This window comes from Myiozetetes cayanensis, unplaced genomic scaffold, assembly GCF_022539395.1.
Source record: "Myiozetetes cayanensis isolate MyiCay16 unplaced genomic scaffold, myiCay2020 scf9, whole genome shotgun sequence".
Taxonomy (NCBI): domain Eukaryota; kingdom Metazoa; phylum Chordata; class Aves; order Passeriformes; family Tyrannidae; genus Myiozetetes; species Myiozetetes cayanensis.
In genome coordinates this window covers 10,395,299-10,413,995 of record NW_026088185.1, presented here as the reverse complement: position 1 = coordinate 10,413,995, position 18,697 = coordinate 10,395,299, and the positions used below count along the sequence as shown (strand labels likewise).

The window sequence follows — 18,697 nt, the reverse complement described above, 5'->3', positions numbered from 1 at the left end:
CTCTATTTGGAAACTGTTAAGCAGAGTCTGCATGCCGTAGCACCCCAGAGAGCCTTGATAGGGCTGTGAGAGAAAGCACAAAAGAGACAAGTCAGAGGCCCACAAAGCTCATGATCTTGTTTTGAAGAAAGTAAATTTCAACTGGAAGGTTTGTGGCCCTCAGTGCATTGTTGAAGTCCCACTTGTGTGGGACTCCAGTTAGCGTCACCATGCAGAAGGGCAGCATGAACCTTTATAGCGCTGTTGCTTTTTCCCTTGTGAGGGAGGCTGCCTTGCTACCGCAGGTTACAGGCAAGAGAGGCTCACTTGGCTTCTTCAAGGCTGGCAGAGTCCTGCCTGCCTGCCTGCCAGGGATGCAGCAAACTGGCCCCCGTGCCAGCTGTGCTGGCTGTGCCCCATCCCCAGACAATGGGGCCATCCATCACCGATGCCTTCAGGAGAGAGTCTGCAGCGACATTGTGCAACGCTTCCTGACCGCATCGGCTGCTCTGTCACCAGCACCCTGGTTTGTGCCAGCAGAAGCCGGAATGAGTCTGGCCTGTTGTATATTTACACAGTAGGTATGTGCCAGCTCCACCTGTGGGCTGACAACCCTCCCAGGCTGCAGCCAGGTATTGGAGAGAGAGATGCCCACTGCTGGCCACGGTTACTCTGCAGTAAACCTAAGGATCTGGCTTAAACTAGCCCAGGATGGGAAATTCAGAGCTAATACATGAATGTTCATCAGCATGAGCTCATTTATGCTGCCCCATAAAATCAACCAGTTCTCAGGCACTTGCACAGCAATGAAAGTTGTGCCTGTGCTTTTGTGGGAAGGGTTGAGTTAGCGTTCGAGGGAGAGCAGTTACCCCAGGAAACACCGGGACACTGTTCTGCATTGTCAGAGTTTTGTGATTTATTTTTTTAACATTATACAGACAAAATAGTGGCTATTGTGTAGGCACGTGCTGTCTATTAACAGAGATCAGGAAAGGGAAATAAACCACGCATTACTGAAGAATAAGATCATGATTGTGGTCAAGTGATGGCAGAAATTTTCTTTCTCTTTGTCAGGCTGATTTGTAAACATTCTTCAAACAACTGTGCAGACAGCAGTGCCACAGCTTCTTGAAAGGAAAGCAAAGACAAGGAAAGATTCCACTGCACAGATGTTTTACAGTAACCTTAGACCTGTCCCAAAGTTATCTGGTCATCTGCAGTTGTCATTGCGAGCTGTGCTGCTCATGTGGCCTCTTTGCAGTGCAGTGTAATCAGGCTGTAATTTATATTTTATCTCCAGTGATGATAGCTCTTAAAAATGTTTTGTGGTGTATTTGCTCTTTGATGCATGCTAAGCTCCTGTTAGCATTAATGGGAGCAGTGTGTGCTGGGGAGGGAGGGAGACACCTTCCCCCTGCTTTCAAGTCAAGATTAATTGTGTTTTGCTTATACTTACCACTTTGCATGGGATGGCAAAAGCAACGTACAACTGAAAGTTTTGTTGATTTGTTTTGGTTTGTTTTGTTTTTAATTCTTGTTTTCTTTTTTGTCACCTTTTTGACCATTTTTGACAATTTGGTCCAGGAGAAGAGTTGCAGGATGGGGCTGCTATTTCAGAGTCTGGGTGTTTGTTCAGTGTCTTGACATGCTTTCAGATCATTGCCTGTTTCCTGCCCTTAAGCAAGGCAACCGCCCTAAAGCAAAGGGAAGCATGTGGCAAGTGTGCTCCAAAGATGTTGAAATGTATCGCTTCAACCAGCTCACATTCCGGCCTGCCAAAGCAAACTTCGCCTTCCCCATGGAACGCAATTCTCTCTTCACAGTTCTCTCTCAGTCCCCTTTTGTGTAGCTCAGAGAGTGACTTGTACCTCAGAGCTGAGAGATTAGGACAGAGGGTTTGTCTGATCCAGTATTCTGGCTCCAGTGGTGGTCAGAAGCAGATGAAGGCTGATAGGAAAGGCCTGAATATTCAGGAGATTTTTTTACTGTGTGACTGCTTTGTCTTTGCAGCTGAACGGGACTCAAGGCTGCTGGCTTAAAAGCTGTTGTAGCCACCAGTTCTGGTTGGCTGGTTTGGTCTGGCTTGCCTGAGACAGGGCACATCATATCACAAACATGTATTATAATTATCTCTAATAAGGGTGTTTACTCTTGTGAAGCAATTACTAAGGTGCATTGGAAAATGCACATGATGTGTGCCAGCATTTGAGCTACAAAATTAAAAGAAGTTCAGATTGAAGTTAGATGAAAGTGAACATATTTATCCATGTCAGACTTCCTACCATTTTGCACGCTCATATTGATTTCTTTTGACACGGTCTTCTTTTATTGAGTACCATATATTTTTTTAAATCCCTTACCGATAACAATATCTGCTAAGGGCAATTGTAAAAGGAAACTAAAGTATATTAAACCTGCCTGGAGTCAAAATGTAATCTAACACCTGTAGTCTGCAATTTGTCATCACTTCATAGATACTTTTTCTTTTTTAATAACAGTTTTGGATTTCCCTGAGTTTTGACCTTAGGATACTGTATAATCCAAGAAAAGCAAGGAAACTAAACCACAGTCTTTAACACAGCTTTATGGTGTCAAGGTGTGAAATCACTCTGAGAATGAGCCCAGAGAAAATACTTCCTTTGGAACTGTGACTAGTACTGCAGTGTTTACCCAAATGAAAGTATTTTTGCAAGGGGAAAAATAAAAGAGTAGTCTAAGAACCACATTTTGAATAGGAAAGAAATGAACACAGGTGCAAATTGTAACTTCTACTACAGTTTCTTGTACAGACATTCCTAAAAACCTGTAAAGAGTCTTGGCACAGTGATTGTGTCTAATTAATGTTCTTACCCCTGCAAGCCCTGGTCTGGGAGGCTGTCAGGGTGCGAGCCTGTTTATGGCAGCAGCTTGTTCTGTTCCCCTCTTGTGCATTTCTGTATGTGAAGAAAGTGAGACCATGGCTAGAGAGTGTAAAGCTGTTTATTTGAATGGATAATCTTCTGCAGATTATTCCTGCAAGATCTTCTGCAAAGGATAGTGCCTCCTTCTAGGTATGAGATTTTGTTGCAAGGTGATAGAGTTTGTCTCTTAAGTAAACTCTTAACATGATAGCTAGGCACTGCCCGTGGGCTCTCAGCTTGCAGAAGTGAGGTGTTGCTCAGTGAAGTGCATCTGAACACCTTGTTTAGGCCTGTCCTCCACCCTCCCTCTGACTTCAGCTATCCATTGGGAATGAACTTTTCCAACAAGCTCGTTTACATGAGGTATGTAGTGAATTGTTTTCTCGTGGAGTCAAATCAGTGGTGACTCCTGCTGAGTAGCCGTGAATGCTTTAAGGGATGTAGTAGAGGACTGGTGTTGGGTGTACCAAGTGCAGGTACTGGAGCTACGTTTGTAACATTTGTGTATTCTGTCTGGCTTTTATTTTGGGCTCCTTAAGCAGGCGAAAAATTTGCTATCTTTGGCATAAAAATCTTTGCTGTGATACGGTGTTATGGCTGGCTATGAGAGCAACGTAAATGTGAAGGAAAGCTAAAAGGCGAGACCCCTTCCCACTGTGCAGAATAGATTCATAGAACCATTTTGTTTGGAAAAGGCCTTTAAGATCATTGAGTCCAACCATTAACCCAGCACTGCCAAGCCCACCACTAAGCCAGGTCCCTAAGTGCCACATCTGTATGTCTTTTAAATACCTTCAGGGATGGTGACTCCACCACTTCCCTTGGTAGCCTGTTCCAGTGCTTGACAACCCTTTCAGTGAAGAAATCTTTTCTAATATCCTATTTAAACCTCCTCTGACAAAGAGAAGGCAAATCCATTCAACTTTACTCCTTGTGGGTTTGGGTTATGAAAATTGACATTGGCCAACACATGCCACTTGAGGTACCTGTTGGTGCTCGCTCTGTCTGTGCACAGAGCAAGGTGGTGTCTGTTCAAAAGGGCAGCCTCTGTTGCAAAAGCACAGTGTTTCAAGAGTGTGAAATTTTTGGTGGTTCTCTTAGTCAGTCTCTTATCACCATCTCAGCAAATCCTAGCAGAAAGGAGCTCACATGACTAATCCTCTCTGCAAAGGGAGGGGCAGAACCACACTATGAAACAGAAGAGTGGGGGTTTTTCCCATAGAAATGCAGTTTCTGATTCTGATGTGCTTCAGAGGCTGCTCAGGCAGTGGAAGGTGGCATGTCACAGAGTGAGTGCTGCCAGCTGGTGCCTCGCTGCTGTGCCCGAGTGCGTGTGTGTACTCCGCTCAAGCATATCCTGCTTGGCTCCCCTTAGCATCTCACCAATTTCACGTGTCTAGTTCTAGCTAGGAAGTGGGTGGAAATGGAAACAAACATCAGTGGCATAGTGAATCCAGCCAAAATTAAATACAGTACAGACACAGACTGCAATTGCATGACATTCATCTTTCAGTTTGAGTCTGCTCACCTCTCTTTGCTGTGTGAACACTGAAATCAGGTTTCTTCTGCGAAAGCATCCTTGAGACATGGGGAACGGATATGTGTAAAACAGTTCAGCAATCCCTTCCCCCCAAATAATTTTTGGGTTTGGATTTTAGATAGACCACAAACCCTTAGCTTATTGCAAATAATCCTGATCACTCCCGTAATGATACACTACATTATATACTCTCCTAAATTTAATCATTCAATATCTCACTTCCTTCCCTGTAGGCATGTACTATTATATTTTACACATGGCTTCCAGCTGGTTTTCATTGTGGCCTTCAAATCATATTTCAGTGCAGTGCAATCTAAGACCAGTCACTTTATCATTTAAAGTCAACTTCCATCACAGTCATTTTCTTGCAAGTTTTTTACCAGGACAGGTTAATTTATTGGAAAAAAATGAGTTTGTGTGTGAGGTGAAAGTCTACCTGAATGAACCTTCATGAAGCAGCATCTTCCAAAGCTGCTCTGTTCTGAAATGCTGAGTTGGCAGCTGTACCTGTACAGTTTAAACATCAAATCTCTTGAAGGGATGGAAAGAACAAGTCCTGTGGGCATGGAAGGAAATCTGTATCTTCACATTTGATTTGAAAGTAGATGGGGAAGTCAGCTCCAGATGGTAGTGGATGTGGAGGAGGAGGAGGCTGCCCCACCTGTGGCTGGGGAGTGGTGAGGAAGGGCATGGGGGATGGAGAAGGCAGTGGGAAATGGAGGCACAGGACACCTATGCCATGATGCGCATCCTTCCGAGCACAGCCCCAGCTTTCCTAGGAAAACGAAAGCTGAGCATGGCCATTGTTTTTGTCCCTTCTCTCAGAAGCCCATCATGTACATGGTGGTAGGTCAGACCACTGTTGGGGGTTTACCTGCACTGTTTGTCTCAGAAGATCAGTGATGATTCCTTCCTCAGAGCAGCACTGACCAGAACCCCAAAGTGTTATGGCAGGGCGTGCACAGCAGTGCGTGAGGCCAGCTGAAATGTTACCTGCAGGTTTAAGTGCTTAATAACGACCCAAGATCTGAAAATCTGGAACTGCCAAAAATGGTCCATTTCCTCAGTGAAGCTGTGACATGCAGAACCAGACGTGAAGTAAGCAAATCACCCAAATTGATCAGCATGCTTTTACAAATGTAGTTTAAAGCAAATATTTAACAATAATTTAGATTTCATATTGTACCATGTGCCTTAGCAGTTGATCTGGTTTGCACAGAGAAACATTTTCCTTTGTGTTAAATAGTCCATATTGTCAGAAGGTATTGCAAAACTGACCACAGCCTAAACCTGAAGGTGCATTTATCCACCTCTCTGTGTATGGGTAAACTTGTGTCACTGAAGAATGTAGTGTGGTTGAAATCCTTTGTTAATGCCACTGGCAATCCAGAGCAAAGCCCCCAGAAGCTAGCAAAATGATGAGATTTATCTGTTACAAGAACATCTTTATAGGTTTTTTATTACTTAAGATAACAATAAGTGAAATAAAATGCAACCTTTTTCTAATATTTTACACTGATAACCCCTGGATTATGTGTTTTCTCTTCTGGAGAGGGTGGAGAGGTCACTCCAGAAAAGGAAGGGTTAATTGAAATCATTCTTTCCCTCCCGCTCTCAGCCCTCTCTTTGGTTGATTGCTTTATAGATGCTGTAGGCATCTCTTCATCTCCTTCAAATTAAACATTTTACTGCTGCTGATCCTGTATTGTTGGATTTTTTTCATCATTATATTTGATTGGAAATCTTGTAACATTTTTCAAGCTGGATCATTTCTCATGCTATTTGTCAACTGAAAAGGGAAAAAAACCCCCTTCCAAGTCCAACAAGAACGAACTGTGTAATTCTCACCCTTTCTGGATGTGTTTCTATCTCTGTTACTGCTACTTCAATCCAGCTTCTGATTAGTAATGCTCCTTGCTGCTTTTCGTGTGACGCTGCCTGAAAGTTCCCTGGCAGTTTATTTGTAGTGCTAAATCCTTTTGATTTTGGCTGCTCTGGGTCTTACAGTGTCAGGGGACAGGGCCAGAAGGCACTACAGGGGAGATAAGTAGGTAGGGTCTGTGTGACAAATTTATGAGGCTGGGTCCTTGGCTAGTGTCAGCCATCCTGGCTCCACTGCTTTCCATGCTCCCTGCTGACGTAGGTGCGGATCCCACCCTTGTCTGTAACCCCTCTATTTGGGAACATCAGTCCGTCTCTTTGAAAACAATCCATGGACAAAACAGAAATCCTCAAAGAACAGCTGAGTGATTCCATGCATTGGAACATTATGCTCTTTTATTACAAGACATGTAGTAAAACATAAACCAGAGTATCTGTCATTTCCATTTGAGTTTCTCCTTTCCCCCACTCCTTGGTTAGCTCCATTCCTATGACACCCTGAGCATTTATGTGCTTGGGAGGAAAATGTATGTATTGGCACTGAAACAGGTTGGCAGCGTTTCGCCCACGAGTGGCTCCTGTGGCAAGTCCTGCCTGTCACCAGTGGTACACCTGCTCTTAGCTGCTCATCCAGGCACCAGGTGCTGTGTCCTGCCCCTGTGCTCGGTGGAGCTGCAGCCCCTCAGGGCCAGCTGAGTGCCACCAGGGGCAGCAGGAGAAGGGCAGCGTCCTGGCCAGGCTGTCACAGCATCTCCTCCAGGCTCAGCTCCCCGGCCACATGTACAGTGGGCAGTGGCTGGGGACTGTGAGCTGTTCTTCAGAAGCCATGACTGGAGATTGCTGGATGTGACAAATTACCATGGCACCAACGTTTGATGAAGGAAATGAATAAGGGGCTCTTCGGCATAGAGCCTTTTTATTTATTTGCATAACAGGCTGATATTCCACAGCGGACTTCCCTCTTGCAGTAATAGCTTGACTATGTAGCATTTTGCTGGGGGCTCAGCACGTGTGTAAAATTCAGTGCAAGTTCTCAGCACATTTCCATTGTTTATCCATATTTTTTCCCTTTAGAGAGCATTAATGTAGGGTTGATTTTCTGGATGTTACAGTTTGTAGCAAAGACATTTTCTTCTTGTTTAAAGAGCCAGAATTCCCTCTTATTTGTGGAAGAAAATAGCTACCCATATTGATTTTGTTAGCTCTGAGTGTTGAGTTCTAATAATTATTTCCCCGCATCTGAAGAAACCTCTGGGCAAATCCAGCCCTCAGTCCTGTAGGGGATTTTTTTCCTTAATCTCTCATGTATAGATTTGGTTTTAAAGAAAGCATGTGGAACTCCTCTGTGTTTTGAACAATTCAGAGCAGGTATTTTTTTCCCCTGGAATAAGGGCTGCACAAGGCCCTTTCTTAGTCATTTTAAGTGGCTGTTAGGAAGATTAAGAGCTACATATGCTTTCTTTAAACTTGCCGAAAAGGAGATACTGCTGGTGAAAATCTGTTACAAGACTGCAAAGCGCATTTGCCCAGAGGGTTTCTCAGAATGGAGGGCTATAATTATTTGAACTCAGAACTCCTCAACTGGTGAAATTGCTACAGATATAATACAGTGAAATCTGTTCAGGAGACACATTAAAGCCACCTATGTGAAGCTACTATGCTGTCACTCTTCATAGAAGGGAAATCCTAACAAATCTCTGCACTTTTATTATTTAATTTTTTTTCCATAAAGCAGCTGTGATGGATTTTAATGCCAAATCATTATTCATGATAAAGTAGCACCTGACAATCCCATGTGTGTCTAGGCCTTTGTGGTACTTGGCATTTTGAAGAAATGGTGAGAGTCTCTAGCCTAAAAAGACAAGAGGAATCAAGGAGGAGGAGAAGAGGAGCAAAGCAGGAGAATGACTTGTCTGGGATGGGACACCTGCCCAGTCATCCTGAACCATGAGACTGTAACACCTTTTGACTTACCTTTTATTTTGGCTATTTTATGTTTCTTTTTATTACTTACATTTTGTACTTCTCATTTATCTTGTGGCTTTATATTTATTTGATATCTTTTGCCTTTTATATCACTTTCTCCTTTCAGTCTATAGTTACTAGTGCAGTTGCCTCGAAAGGGAGAAAGGTAGTGGAGAATGGATATTAATTGTGCCTTTCCTCACCAAAACAAAGTAGCTCCTGTGTAAAGGCCTGTACAAGTGCCCTTATCTCGAGCACCAAGGGGGTCAGCATGTACGTGAAGTCTGTGTCTGTTTGATCTTATAGGTGCTGCACAGACAGCAGTCCCAGCCTGCGAAGGAGAATTCCCCACCTAGAGAAGAGGCTCCTCCTCCACCCACTGAGGACAGTTGTGCCAAAAAGCCAAGATCCCGCACCAAGATCTCCTTGGAAGCTCTAGGTATCCTTCAAAGCTTTATTCATGATGTGGGTCTCTACCCTGATCAGGAAGCCATCCACACTCTCTCAGCTCAGCTGGATCTCCCCAAACACACCATCATCAAATTCTTCCAGAACCAACGTTACCACGTAAAGCACCACGGGAAGCTAAAAGAGCATTTGGGGACAGTGGTTGACGTGGCAGAGTACAAGGATGAGGAGCTGCTGACAGAGTCAGAGGAGAACGACAGTGAGGAAGGCTCTGAGGAAATGTACAAAGTAGAGCCTGAGGAGGAGAACCCCGACAAAAGCAAGGCGGCTCCAGCGGACATCGACCAGAGATAATGTGAGATAGGGGCGCAGAAAGCAATACATTGATCCAAGGATTTTCTGGTTTTCTTTTTCTTTTTTTTTTTCTCTTTTTACCTTTTGTTTGTTTGTTTCCGTTGCGCATGATCCATGTGCAAACCGAATGAATTCAGCATTGCCCGATCAGACATTGCCTTGACACAGACACTCGAGTGTTACACTTCCTACATTTGACTGAAGCAATTGTTGTAGTCACATAGGATTATGCCTTCATCAATCTTGCACTTATGAAAGGGACATCTAGCAAGTAAATGGGAAGAGAAAGTCCTATGAAATTAATGAAGGAAAATTTACAACTTTGTGTGTGTATATATATATTTACATAAAATATATATATATTAAAATTGCATGGGACGGAACTTTACAACCTAAAAGTATAGACTGTGAAATGAGTTCTTTAAAGATGAGACTTGTTTATGTATTAAAACCACTTCACAATGAGTTGCTTTGGCTTTTTGATAAACTGCCGCCTGCTCTCAGGGTGTGGTGACTATTTTTGAATTCCTATTTATTTTCTATGTTTATCCCTGATTTTTTTTTTCATTATTATATGGCTTCCTATCTGGCAACTTGATGGGTAATTTTTGAGGTATTTAAAGACGTAAATCAACACTGCCAAAAAAAGAAAAGAGGAAAAAAAGAGAAAAAATGGAAAAACAAATCAGGGCACCTTAAAAAGAAAACTAGTAAGTTAAAAGTACTTTGAACACAATGCACACTTAAAAGGATACAGCATGTTCCACTCTCCAGATAGTCCTTTCTGTAGTGAACAGATGAGTTTTCATGGGATTCAGAACAGCTGAAACTGAAATTCAGTGCATAGAAGACTTGTCTATTAACGAGGTCTTTATAGAAAGAGAAAAGAGATAAATGTTTTGAGATTTGATGTATGGAATTCATACTATCAACCACATTTTACCGTGGATTTTATTTACCTGTTCTCTGTTTCAGATCTTAAAAATTTACAAGCTTCTTTCTTGTCGTTGCTTTTTGTTTATACTGAAGTGAAAAACACACACGCACACACACACGTAAAGTTACATTGCGACACAAAATACCACAATCCCGGGAATCCCGTCCAGGTAAATTGCAAACAGGCCGAGGGTTTGCATTGCTGACACCCCATTCGCCCTCCTGGCCGGCCTCCCCCGTGTTCCTGTTTTAGCTGGGCTTCCTCCGTGTCACGCGCGTTTTGTGCCAGTGAAATGTGTTTTCAGCCGCAGGTCCCACCTCCCCACGGCACGGGCACTTCCCGGCCTCCCGAGGCACGGGCACTTCCCAGCCTCCCGAGGCACGGGCACTTCCCGGCCTCCCGAGGCACGGGCACTTCCCAGCCTCCCGCCACGGGCCACGACCGCGCCAGGCCCTGCACACCCACCCGCCCACCTCCTGGGCGAAGGGTCCCGCAGTGACCTGGCAGCAGCCACGTTACATAAAGCAGAGCTAACACTGACTGACTCTCCAGTGGCGTGAGCACTAAAGCTGCAATCTACTATAGCACCCACCCGCTCTGAGGCATCGTGTCGAGAGAGACGCCAAGTAGCATTTACTTTTCACTTCCGTGCAATGATTTCCGAGACAGAGACCTCACCTTGCAGCCGGATTGGTTTCAGGCGCCTGTTCAAACTGCAGCCGTAACGCTACCAACAAGGCTTCTGGCTTTTTTCTTCCTTTTTTTTCACATGGGCTTTTCACGTAACCTTGACAAAGACCTCATGCAATATGCCTTTGAAAGTTACTTTCTGTTTACTACACCAGGCAATGTAATATAACTGTTAATACTATTTATATATTTGAAAGGTATAAAAGGTAGGAGCTAAAAACGAAAAACAAACCTCTACGTGTAGATATTTACTCAGAACAGACAATATACAGGGAGAAGACGTTGCAATACAAGCTAATTCTAGCTGCTCAGTAACCTCTGGAGTTTTTATGAGATTTTTTCAGAGCTAATGTTTGAAACATGAGTATCTCTGCATAAATTTCATATACCTTTGCAAAATTATGGTGGGTTGCTTACTTAATGCCCCTTTTGCTCTTCATCCTTTAGTTCTGTAGTATGCTGCAGCTTTAATCAGAATTTCAGTGGTTGCTGCTTTATGTTTCTCTCAGAGCTACGCTTTCAAAACTGTCTTCTTATCCTGTAGCTGAAATCACTCCATACATTTGAAAGGAAACTGAATTTTGCCAAGCTAAGTAAGGTTGTTCATCTGATGATGGCATCAACATTTGGTATCTTTTACACTTCAACCAAAAATTTTATTAGGTATTTTTTCAATGCTGAGTCTTGCCTTTTTATTTTTAATTTCACTGCCAATTTTGCAGTGGTTCTAAGTGAATCTGTGGGCATTTTAGCCTGTGGTCTTGCCAGAACTTTGCGAATTACAATGCATATATGTCTATTTATTCAATATCCATCATATAATATCTATTTGGAGAAAGAAACTTTTCTTGTAGTGCCTCTTAACAAAGCACAATTTTCCGCCTTTTTTGTGAAATAAAAAATAAAAAAAACAAATTGTGTTTTATTGCGGTATCAACAATGTGAATAAGGATTAACATATTGTAAATGTTCTTTTTTCCATGTAAATCAACTTTATCTTCGTTATCACTAAGTGATAATTAATTTTTAACTTATGTGCATTGTTAGGCTGTTAGAATTTTTTGGTTGTTGAAATAAAACGCATTCAATAAATATGACTTAATTTGTCAAGTAATTTACTGGGCCTTTTTTCTTTTCTGCTGAGTTCAAGTGGAAGAAGGTCTGCAAAATGGAGGGGACATATTTGCCTGTTGAAATCAGAGTTGTTCAGTGTTATTGGGGTTTGAAAACCTGCATAATGCCCCTGGGGTCGGTACAGCTGACAAATCTGTACCCCCCAGGACTAATCTGTTGTGTTACTGGCTTTCTGTGCACATGTATGTGCATGCATAGGGAGTCTCTGATGGGATCAGGAGGAGGGTGTGGGTGCCATCAGCCCTTAGGAGAATATACTCAAAACACACACACAAAGATCCACTTCCAGTCTGCTGTCTTCTTTTATTCGTAGATTTTTTCTGTTTATAATTAAAAAGCCACAAATGACTGCGTGTCAGGAAACTTTTGGAGCACACATGTCCATGGTTAATGGACATAATAAAAGGCTTTATTATATTTATAGCAGGGCATCCTACTGAGTGTGTAGAGGAATGCCGGAAGGATTGATGTATCTGAGAAATGTGTGAAATGTTTTTGGGGAGAATACAGATAAATGGAAAAAATTGCTCAAAATTCTTAAGCTAACAAAGTGGTAAGTGTCTGGATTCAATCCTAGCAGACGAATCGTATACTGCACGTCAAACTTGAGTTGTCTAGGAATTGAAGTAGAGCAATTTTTAAAAAGTTTTTATTATTTTTTCTGTAGCTCCAATGCAATAGTTCCTCCCTTTTTTGTGGCTTATTTATATCCTATATAAAATATCTATGTGCTCTCTTGAGAAAAAAATAAGGAAGAGGGGGGCATAACCACATCTTTGAGTACCCAACCACCTGCTTGCCACTTGTATTTGATTTGAGACCAAATAAAACCAAGCATCTTGCTGTCTGCCCAGGGCACCTGGAAGCTGTGCACAACAGCCTTTAGTTGAGTGCTGTTTGCTGGGGTGCACGACTGCTCTCCCTATACTCACCTCTGAGAGGGTCCTGAGCTGCCCATGCCCCTTCCATGGGGACAGTCAGCTGGCACGGGCACAGCTGGTGCCTGCCTGTGGTGCTGCCTCTGCTCTGACCTGTGGGCACAGTCCTGATGCACGAGGCAGGCAGGCCAGCCTGGGGCTCCGCTGGTCTTCACGGGTGTGGGAGGTGACAGAGGGCATGACCTGGCCTTCAGAACTGCACCCGCGCCCCGGGCAGATGCTATGGAGGTGCTGATGGTGTTGCACTGGGTGTCCTTTCTGCCTGCCAGTAGGACAAGAAACTAAAGGAGAGGCAGCTCTCAGCTTCGCTTGTAGAGAATTTTATGCATGCACTCTGTGTGTATGTAGCTAAATAATATTTAAAGACGCACTCACACGTATTTTAATTGGGGGGAAAAAAATCCTATAAACATATGGGTTCTTCTTTCAAACCGTAAAAAACCCCCAACATTTAATAGCTGCTATAGCAGAAATATTTCTATTAATGCTTCTACTTCTCTATACTTTACATGCTGCTGCTCCTATTTGTTGTTCATGTTTTAGTCATCCAGACATATGTATTTCCAGTTTCAAACCTGTGTGAGTGAAAAATAAACATGTTAAGAGTAGTTTAAAATGTTTTAAGATTATGAACATACTCATTATTGCCTTAAGTTCATTGTTGCTTAGATAAAAGTATCCACTCAATCTCTTCCCATTTACTTAGTAACCAATTATTTATTTTAGACTGAAGGGATTAGAATCCTCATCGATGAAATTTTGTTTCTATCCTGAACCTGTTAAACATGGAGGGATAAAGGCTGGATACATTTGTCGGTGAGCAAATGGCATCTTAAAATCATAAACGAGTAATTACAAAAAATCTCTACTTACAATATAAAGTGCAGTGATTAATTAAAGATGCGGTTTTAACTTATTTATAGCCATTAAAAAAACATTCTGGTTTTAACACAAAATAACACAAGCCAAGTCATCCAGGGGAGAGACACTGGCAGCCTGAGACTTGAGGAGCAGGCAATGTGACAAAGCCAACAGGGAACAGCAAATGCAGGCCTCCCTTGAAACCTTTGAAAAGTTCACAGAAGCAAGGATGGAAAGAGGTGGCTCTGGCATCCCTGCCAAGACCCCTTTCATTTTTGCTGGCATACAGACAGCTCAGGAGTGTGAAAGCCCCATCTCTCTGTGATGGCAGGAAACCTGTGGGCTCACTCCTTGGCTGTGGTGCAGGCAGTGGGGAGCTTTGCCAGCTGGGGAGTGCGCTGAGGGTGAGTCAGCCCTACCTCAGGCAAAAAGAGGATACGGGTGAGAGAGACAGCAGCAGTTGAAATGCAGATTTCTGCAGGTTCCCCTCCTTCCAAAATTTTTGGTTGTTGATGGCCAAATGCTGGTCTTGCTTGACTGGCAGGTGTGGTTCGGAGCCAGGAGGAATAAAGGTGGTGGGAGGCAAAGTGAGGGTCACCTGCTGAGCTGGTGACTTGTGGCTGCTGTTCCCTGGCAGGTTTGGCTGTGTGGAAGGCTGCCCTGCTGCTGAGCAGCTCGACCCTGCCAGGGGTCCCAGGCAGACCTGTCACACCGTGCTCCAGCCCTGCAACTGCTGGCTCTGTCTGCAAGGCAGCACTTGCTCAAGGCAACCAGCCCCTCTGTCCTGTGGTAGTGTTTCAGAAGCTACAGCTGGTTCCTCCTAAGAGGAGTGGTGTAGTTTACCCTTTGGAAGGGATCTGGTCTTGATTTGAAGACCTCAGGAGCTGGAAAATCACTGTTGTCCTCAGTAGTTTGTTTGAATGGTGGTTTCTCTCCCTACTAAATCTGTACCATATTCTAAGGGGAATTTGGCTTTCCTTTCCTGGTTTTGTCTTTTGTTAGGCTTTTCTCATCTGGGTGGAAGTTCCAGGTAATGAAGGATATTTTTTTTTACTTAGAAGTAGCTGTTACAATTAAATGAATTTTCTTGAATTGAGGTCTTAGTGTTCAGCTGAGGCTGTTTCAAAGAAAAATCTATTTTGGCTAGTGACAGAGTTCCCCCTTGTACTCCTTTTGAGAGCCCACCAAGATAGTGACAGAAAGAGGCTCTTTGCTGCTTGTGAACCCGGAATGTTCACAGATGGTATCTGTCACTGTTATAATAGAAGGAGGTTTCATAGTTCTGGGGCAATGTGCTTCATGCCTTCTGGTACTGCCAGTGCCTGGTGTGCATCCTCCTAGGAATTTACCTGGCTGAGACCTTTGCTGGTCTCAGCTCATTTGCTGACAAGAGCCGTGGTGAAGTGAGCAGTAGCCAGTGAGAGTAAACCTGATCTGAACTACCATGAGGAATGAGTGCACCTGTGGAAGACCATGGCAGGTGGCTTGGAGGGCCCATGCTGTAAGCATGTGGAGGTTTCCAGACCTGCTTCTGTTGCAGCACCAGACTAGATGTGCCACCAACCAGTGTGTCCTCACAGAGTGACTCTGGGCACAACTTTCAACTTGGGGCTTTCTAAGGGACTGACTTCCTTCATGGTAGAAAGTGCCAGCCAAACATGAAGTGCACACGCATGGACCACAACCCTTCTGAGACAGAAAGATAATGTCCCCTGTGTGGACCCCTCCAGAGACAGACACTAGTCCCAACCTTATTGAGGTGCTGTCAGCAGGCTGTGCCTGCCTGTTTCTTAACCCATGTGCTGCATGTCTATGTATCTCATGTTTAAATGGATGTGCTTCATGACACGATAGCACTCTGAAGTACAAAGTTAAATGCTGGCACTACCCCAAAGGACAACCACTCACAGAAAAGCTATTTTCTGTTGCAGTTCTCATCTGTTTCATATCACAGTTCTCTGTGCACTGTAGAGCTATTAAGGTAGCATGAAACAGTGTTGGAGGTAATGCTGCACCCTCCTCAAACACCCAAAAGTCAGCTGAGCCATTCTGTCCACAGTTGTGGAGAGACTGCAGCTCCTCTGACCTACTTTGATACTGTGCTTTTCTTTAGAAGGATGAAAAAGGGAGAAAGAGGCTGCTGGAAGGACACTATTGAACCTTGCATGAGCTGGAATGATGCTGAGAGCAACAGAACTCCTCTGTCATGGCCTTGGGACATCTGCTCCTCGGTTGAAATAATTGAATAACCTGAGTATGAGCAGCGGTGCCTGAGTAGCAACAACCACCATGTTGTCCCCTGACACCTTACTTACAAATACACTTGAGAGATGACCTCTCTATGTCCTGAGTTAGACTGGGTCAGTAGAAGCACATGCCTTTGGCTTTCAGAGGAGAGAAAGCACTCTTTCAGGCCTTAAAAAGCTGCTCCCCCTGCCTGCACAGCAGTCCATCTTTACCATATGATGAAAGTATACGCTGAGACTCATCACAGTCTCAGCTATTTATCATTAGAGAAGACCAGAGGAGTGTTTGGAATGTGTTAGCCCTCAGGAGGACAAAATGCAGCAGATTGGTCTCGTGGACATGAAGGGCACTCTTGCAAGGAAAGTGGAGCAGGACGTGACCAGCAAATGCAGTCCTTCATGACAGGGCCCAGCCATCGGTTTCTCAAAGCAACCAAGTGCCCTCTGTTTGTATTTAAAGGCTATTTGTCTCTTCTATTTGTATTTAAAGGCTGTTGCAGAATATCATTCCCTTAATGGGTCTATTTTCACAAGCCATTTAGCATCATTTGTTCTGTGTCAACATTGTCCTTTCATTTAATTTCCCCCACCCAGCGTCCCTTCCTGACCTCTGGCCACCCACCACCCAATTTATTCATAGACAGCCACTGCACCCCCTGCGAGCTGGGTGTCCCTGTGCCGAGCCAGCTCAGCCCTGTCCCAGCATGGACATCTGTGGCTGCCTGGTTCACAGTGCCAGGCACGCCTGGTGCTCCCAGCGCTGCCCCCTGGGCAGCAGCAGCTGCTCGGGGAGCTCATGCTGAGGTGTTATGGTGGTGCCTGTGGTGGCCTTTTTAACTCCCCCCACCGGTGGCCACTTCAGTGCCGGGGGAGGGCTGGGTGCTGGGCTGCCCAGCGTCTGCCATGCAGGGTAACAGGGTGGGCCTGGGTCCATCCTGCCCACATTTTCTGCCTGTGGAGCTGGGGATCACCCTGGCAGGAGGCTGCTGGGCTCCATGCTGTGGTGCAGGAGCAGTCCCATCCCACCAAGCACCCCGGTGGGCACTGGCAGCACCCTTCGAAGGTGACACAGCCCCAGCAGAAAGGGAAGCGCTTGCAGCTGCCCCGGTAATAAACGGCTGGGACACAGTCCAGGCAAGCCCATACTCCAGCAACCCCCTTGGTACACAAATGCCCCATGCAAGTGGGGTAATGAAAGACCACAGCTACTAGCTACCAGCAAGAGAGGCACACATATTGATCACAACGGACAGGGAAAGTAGCTGGAGCCATTAGCTTCTCTCTAAATATAGGGAGATGGCAAAACATGAGCATTCAGGACACAGACTGTGGTACAATTTCCCAGTGGAAGCCAGCTGCTCTGTGCAGGAAATGAGCTCCAGTATAATGTGGGTGGATAAACAGCATCACTCAGCCCTCCATGAACGTGAGCACTGGGTGCCCTGCCCACGCGGTTCTGGCCCACACACCAGTGAGCCTGGAGCTAAGGAGCTTCCATACTGGAAAGTGAGTAGGACTGTGGGGCTGAGAGAAGTAACTGGGATCTTTTCCTCTTTCTTGTTGTCTTTAAAAACGCTTGTGTGGCTGCTGGCGAATGCTGGTTTCATAATTGATGGACATGGTCTTGGCAATCTCCTTTTTAAGAGCCATTCCTTGTCACATAAATATCATCTATCAGTGCCCATTGTCTTTATAGCGATCTTGAGCAAACAGTTTTATTTCCAATCAGGACATCACACATTGATCTAAACACTCATCTGTAATGGATCAATTTACATTAGGAGAGCAGTATTGTAGCATTGTTGTTCATTATATTGAAAGAAGTATATGTTTAGTTACAGGCTAAAATCAATTAAACAGCCCCATGCCTTTTGCTGTGAGAAAGTCAACAAGCCATTCTGTCTTGGACAATTATCCAGCTATAGCTCCTCTAAAAAAGGGCTTCAGCATCATCCCCTTCTTCTGAGTTCTCAGTTTCTCCTTTAGAGACTTCTTTTGCAATGTTTTGCTTGTTGTGCAGTCTAGTAAAACACTCTCAGCTAAAGTGCACATGAGAGAAATGAAAGCAGTCTTGCTCTGCTGTTGTGGAGGGGACTTTCCCCGGGCCACACAGAGCCAAGCATCCAAAAGGAAAACCTGCACTCTCATCAGAAGGCTGCCTGGTAAAATGTGATATGACGGAGATGCTGAAAAATATAGACAATGCTGTTTGTATCTTCATGGGTGAGATCATTATCTCTAAGAGTCCCTGATTTCAGGGGAGGAGAAAAGGAGGGATTGGGAGGCAGGGAGGAATTTGTACATTGCACTGCTGTTTCTTGCCCTACTGCAAGAGAGAAGACTGCAAGGAGTGCTGGAGGCTTCCTGACAAAAGGCGCATCATTTCAGCTGATGGTACAGCTGCAGGGAGAGCAGGAACCTGCAATTTCAAAAGCAAAGCACACAGGGGAACTGCAGGGCAAAGCAATGATGGGTTTTGAGAAGCAGATCTCTCAGGGCTCTGGTGGATGGAATGGTGGCAGATGAAGGTATTACCTGCCCCAGCCCTCTGTCAGAGGTCTGTGTCCCCAGTGACAGAAGAGAGTGTGTGTTTGTGACCGGCCTGCCACGTGCTGTCACCACAGCAAGGCCAGAAGCAGCTGGACTCTGGGCTGCCATGCAATTGCCAACTGGCTCCCACTGATTTCTGCCCACTGTCAGCAACTGGCCAACGTGGCAGTGCTGGGAAGGCCAGGCTAAGCCACAACACTGCAACTTGGTGACTGTAATCAAGTTTTTTGCTCTTCCTTATGAAAACCCCTGATAAATGGTAAAAGTGATCAGCAAGATTAGGCACTTACTTTGTGGTCAGACTCCAATCATGA

The 18,697-nt window shown here is 44.6% G+C and overlaps 1 protein-coding gene across 2 annotated transcripts in view; it reads left to right on the top strand.

Moving 5' to 3' along the window:
• SATB2 (SATB homeobox 2) overlaps positions 1-11,768 on the top strand; it is a 131,216-nt gene extending 119,448 nt beyond the window's left edge. For both annotated transcript variants that reach the window (XM_050340131.1, XM_050340130.1), the window contains one exon: positions 8,572-11,768. In XM_050340131.1, the coding sequence (XP_050196088.1) occupies positions 8,572-9,027 (456 nt within the window). In that variant the 3' untranslated portion in view covers positions 9,028-11,768. The remainder of the gene's footprint in view (positions 1-8,571) is intronic.
• The last annotated feature ends 6,929 nt before the right edge of the window (positions 11,769-18,697 follow it).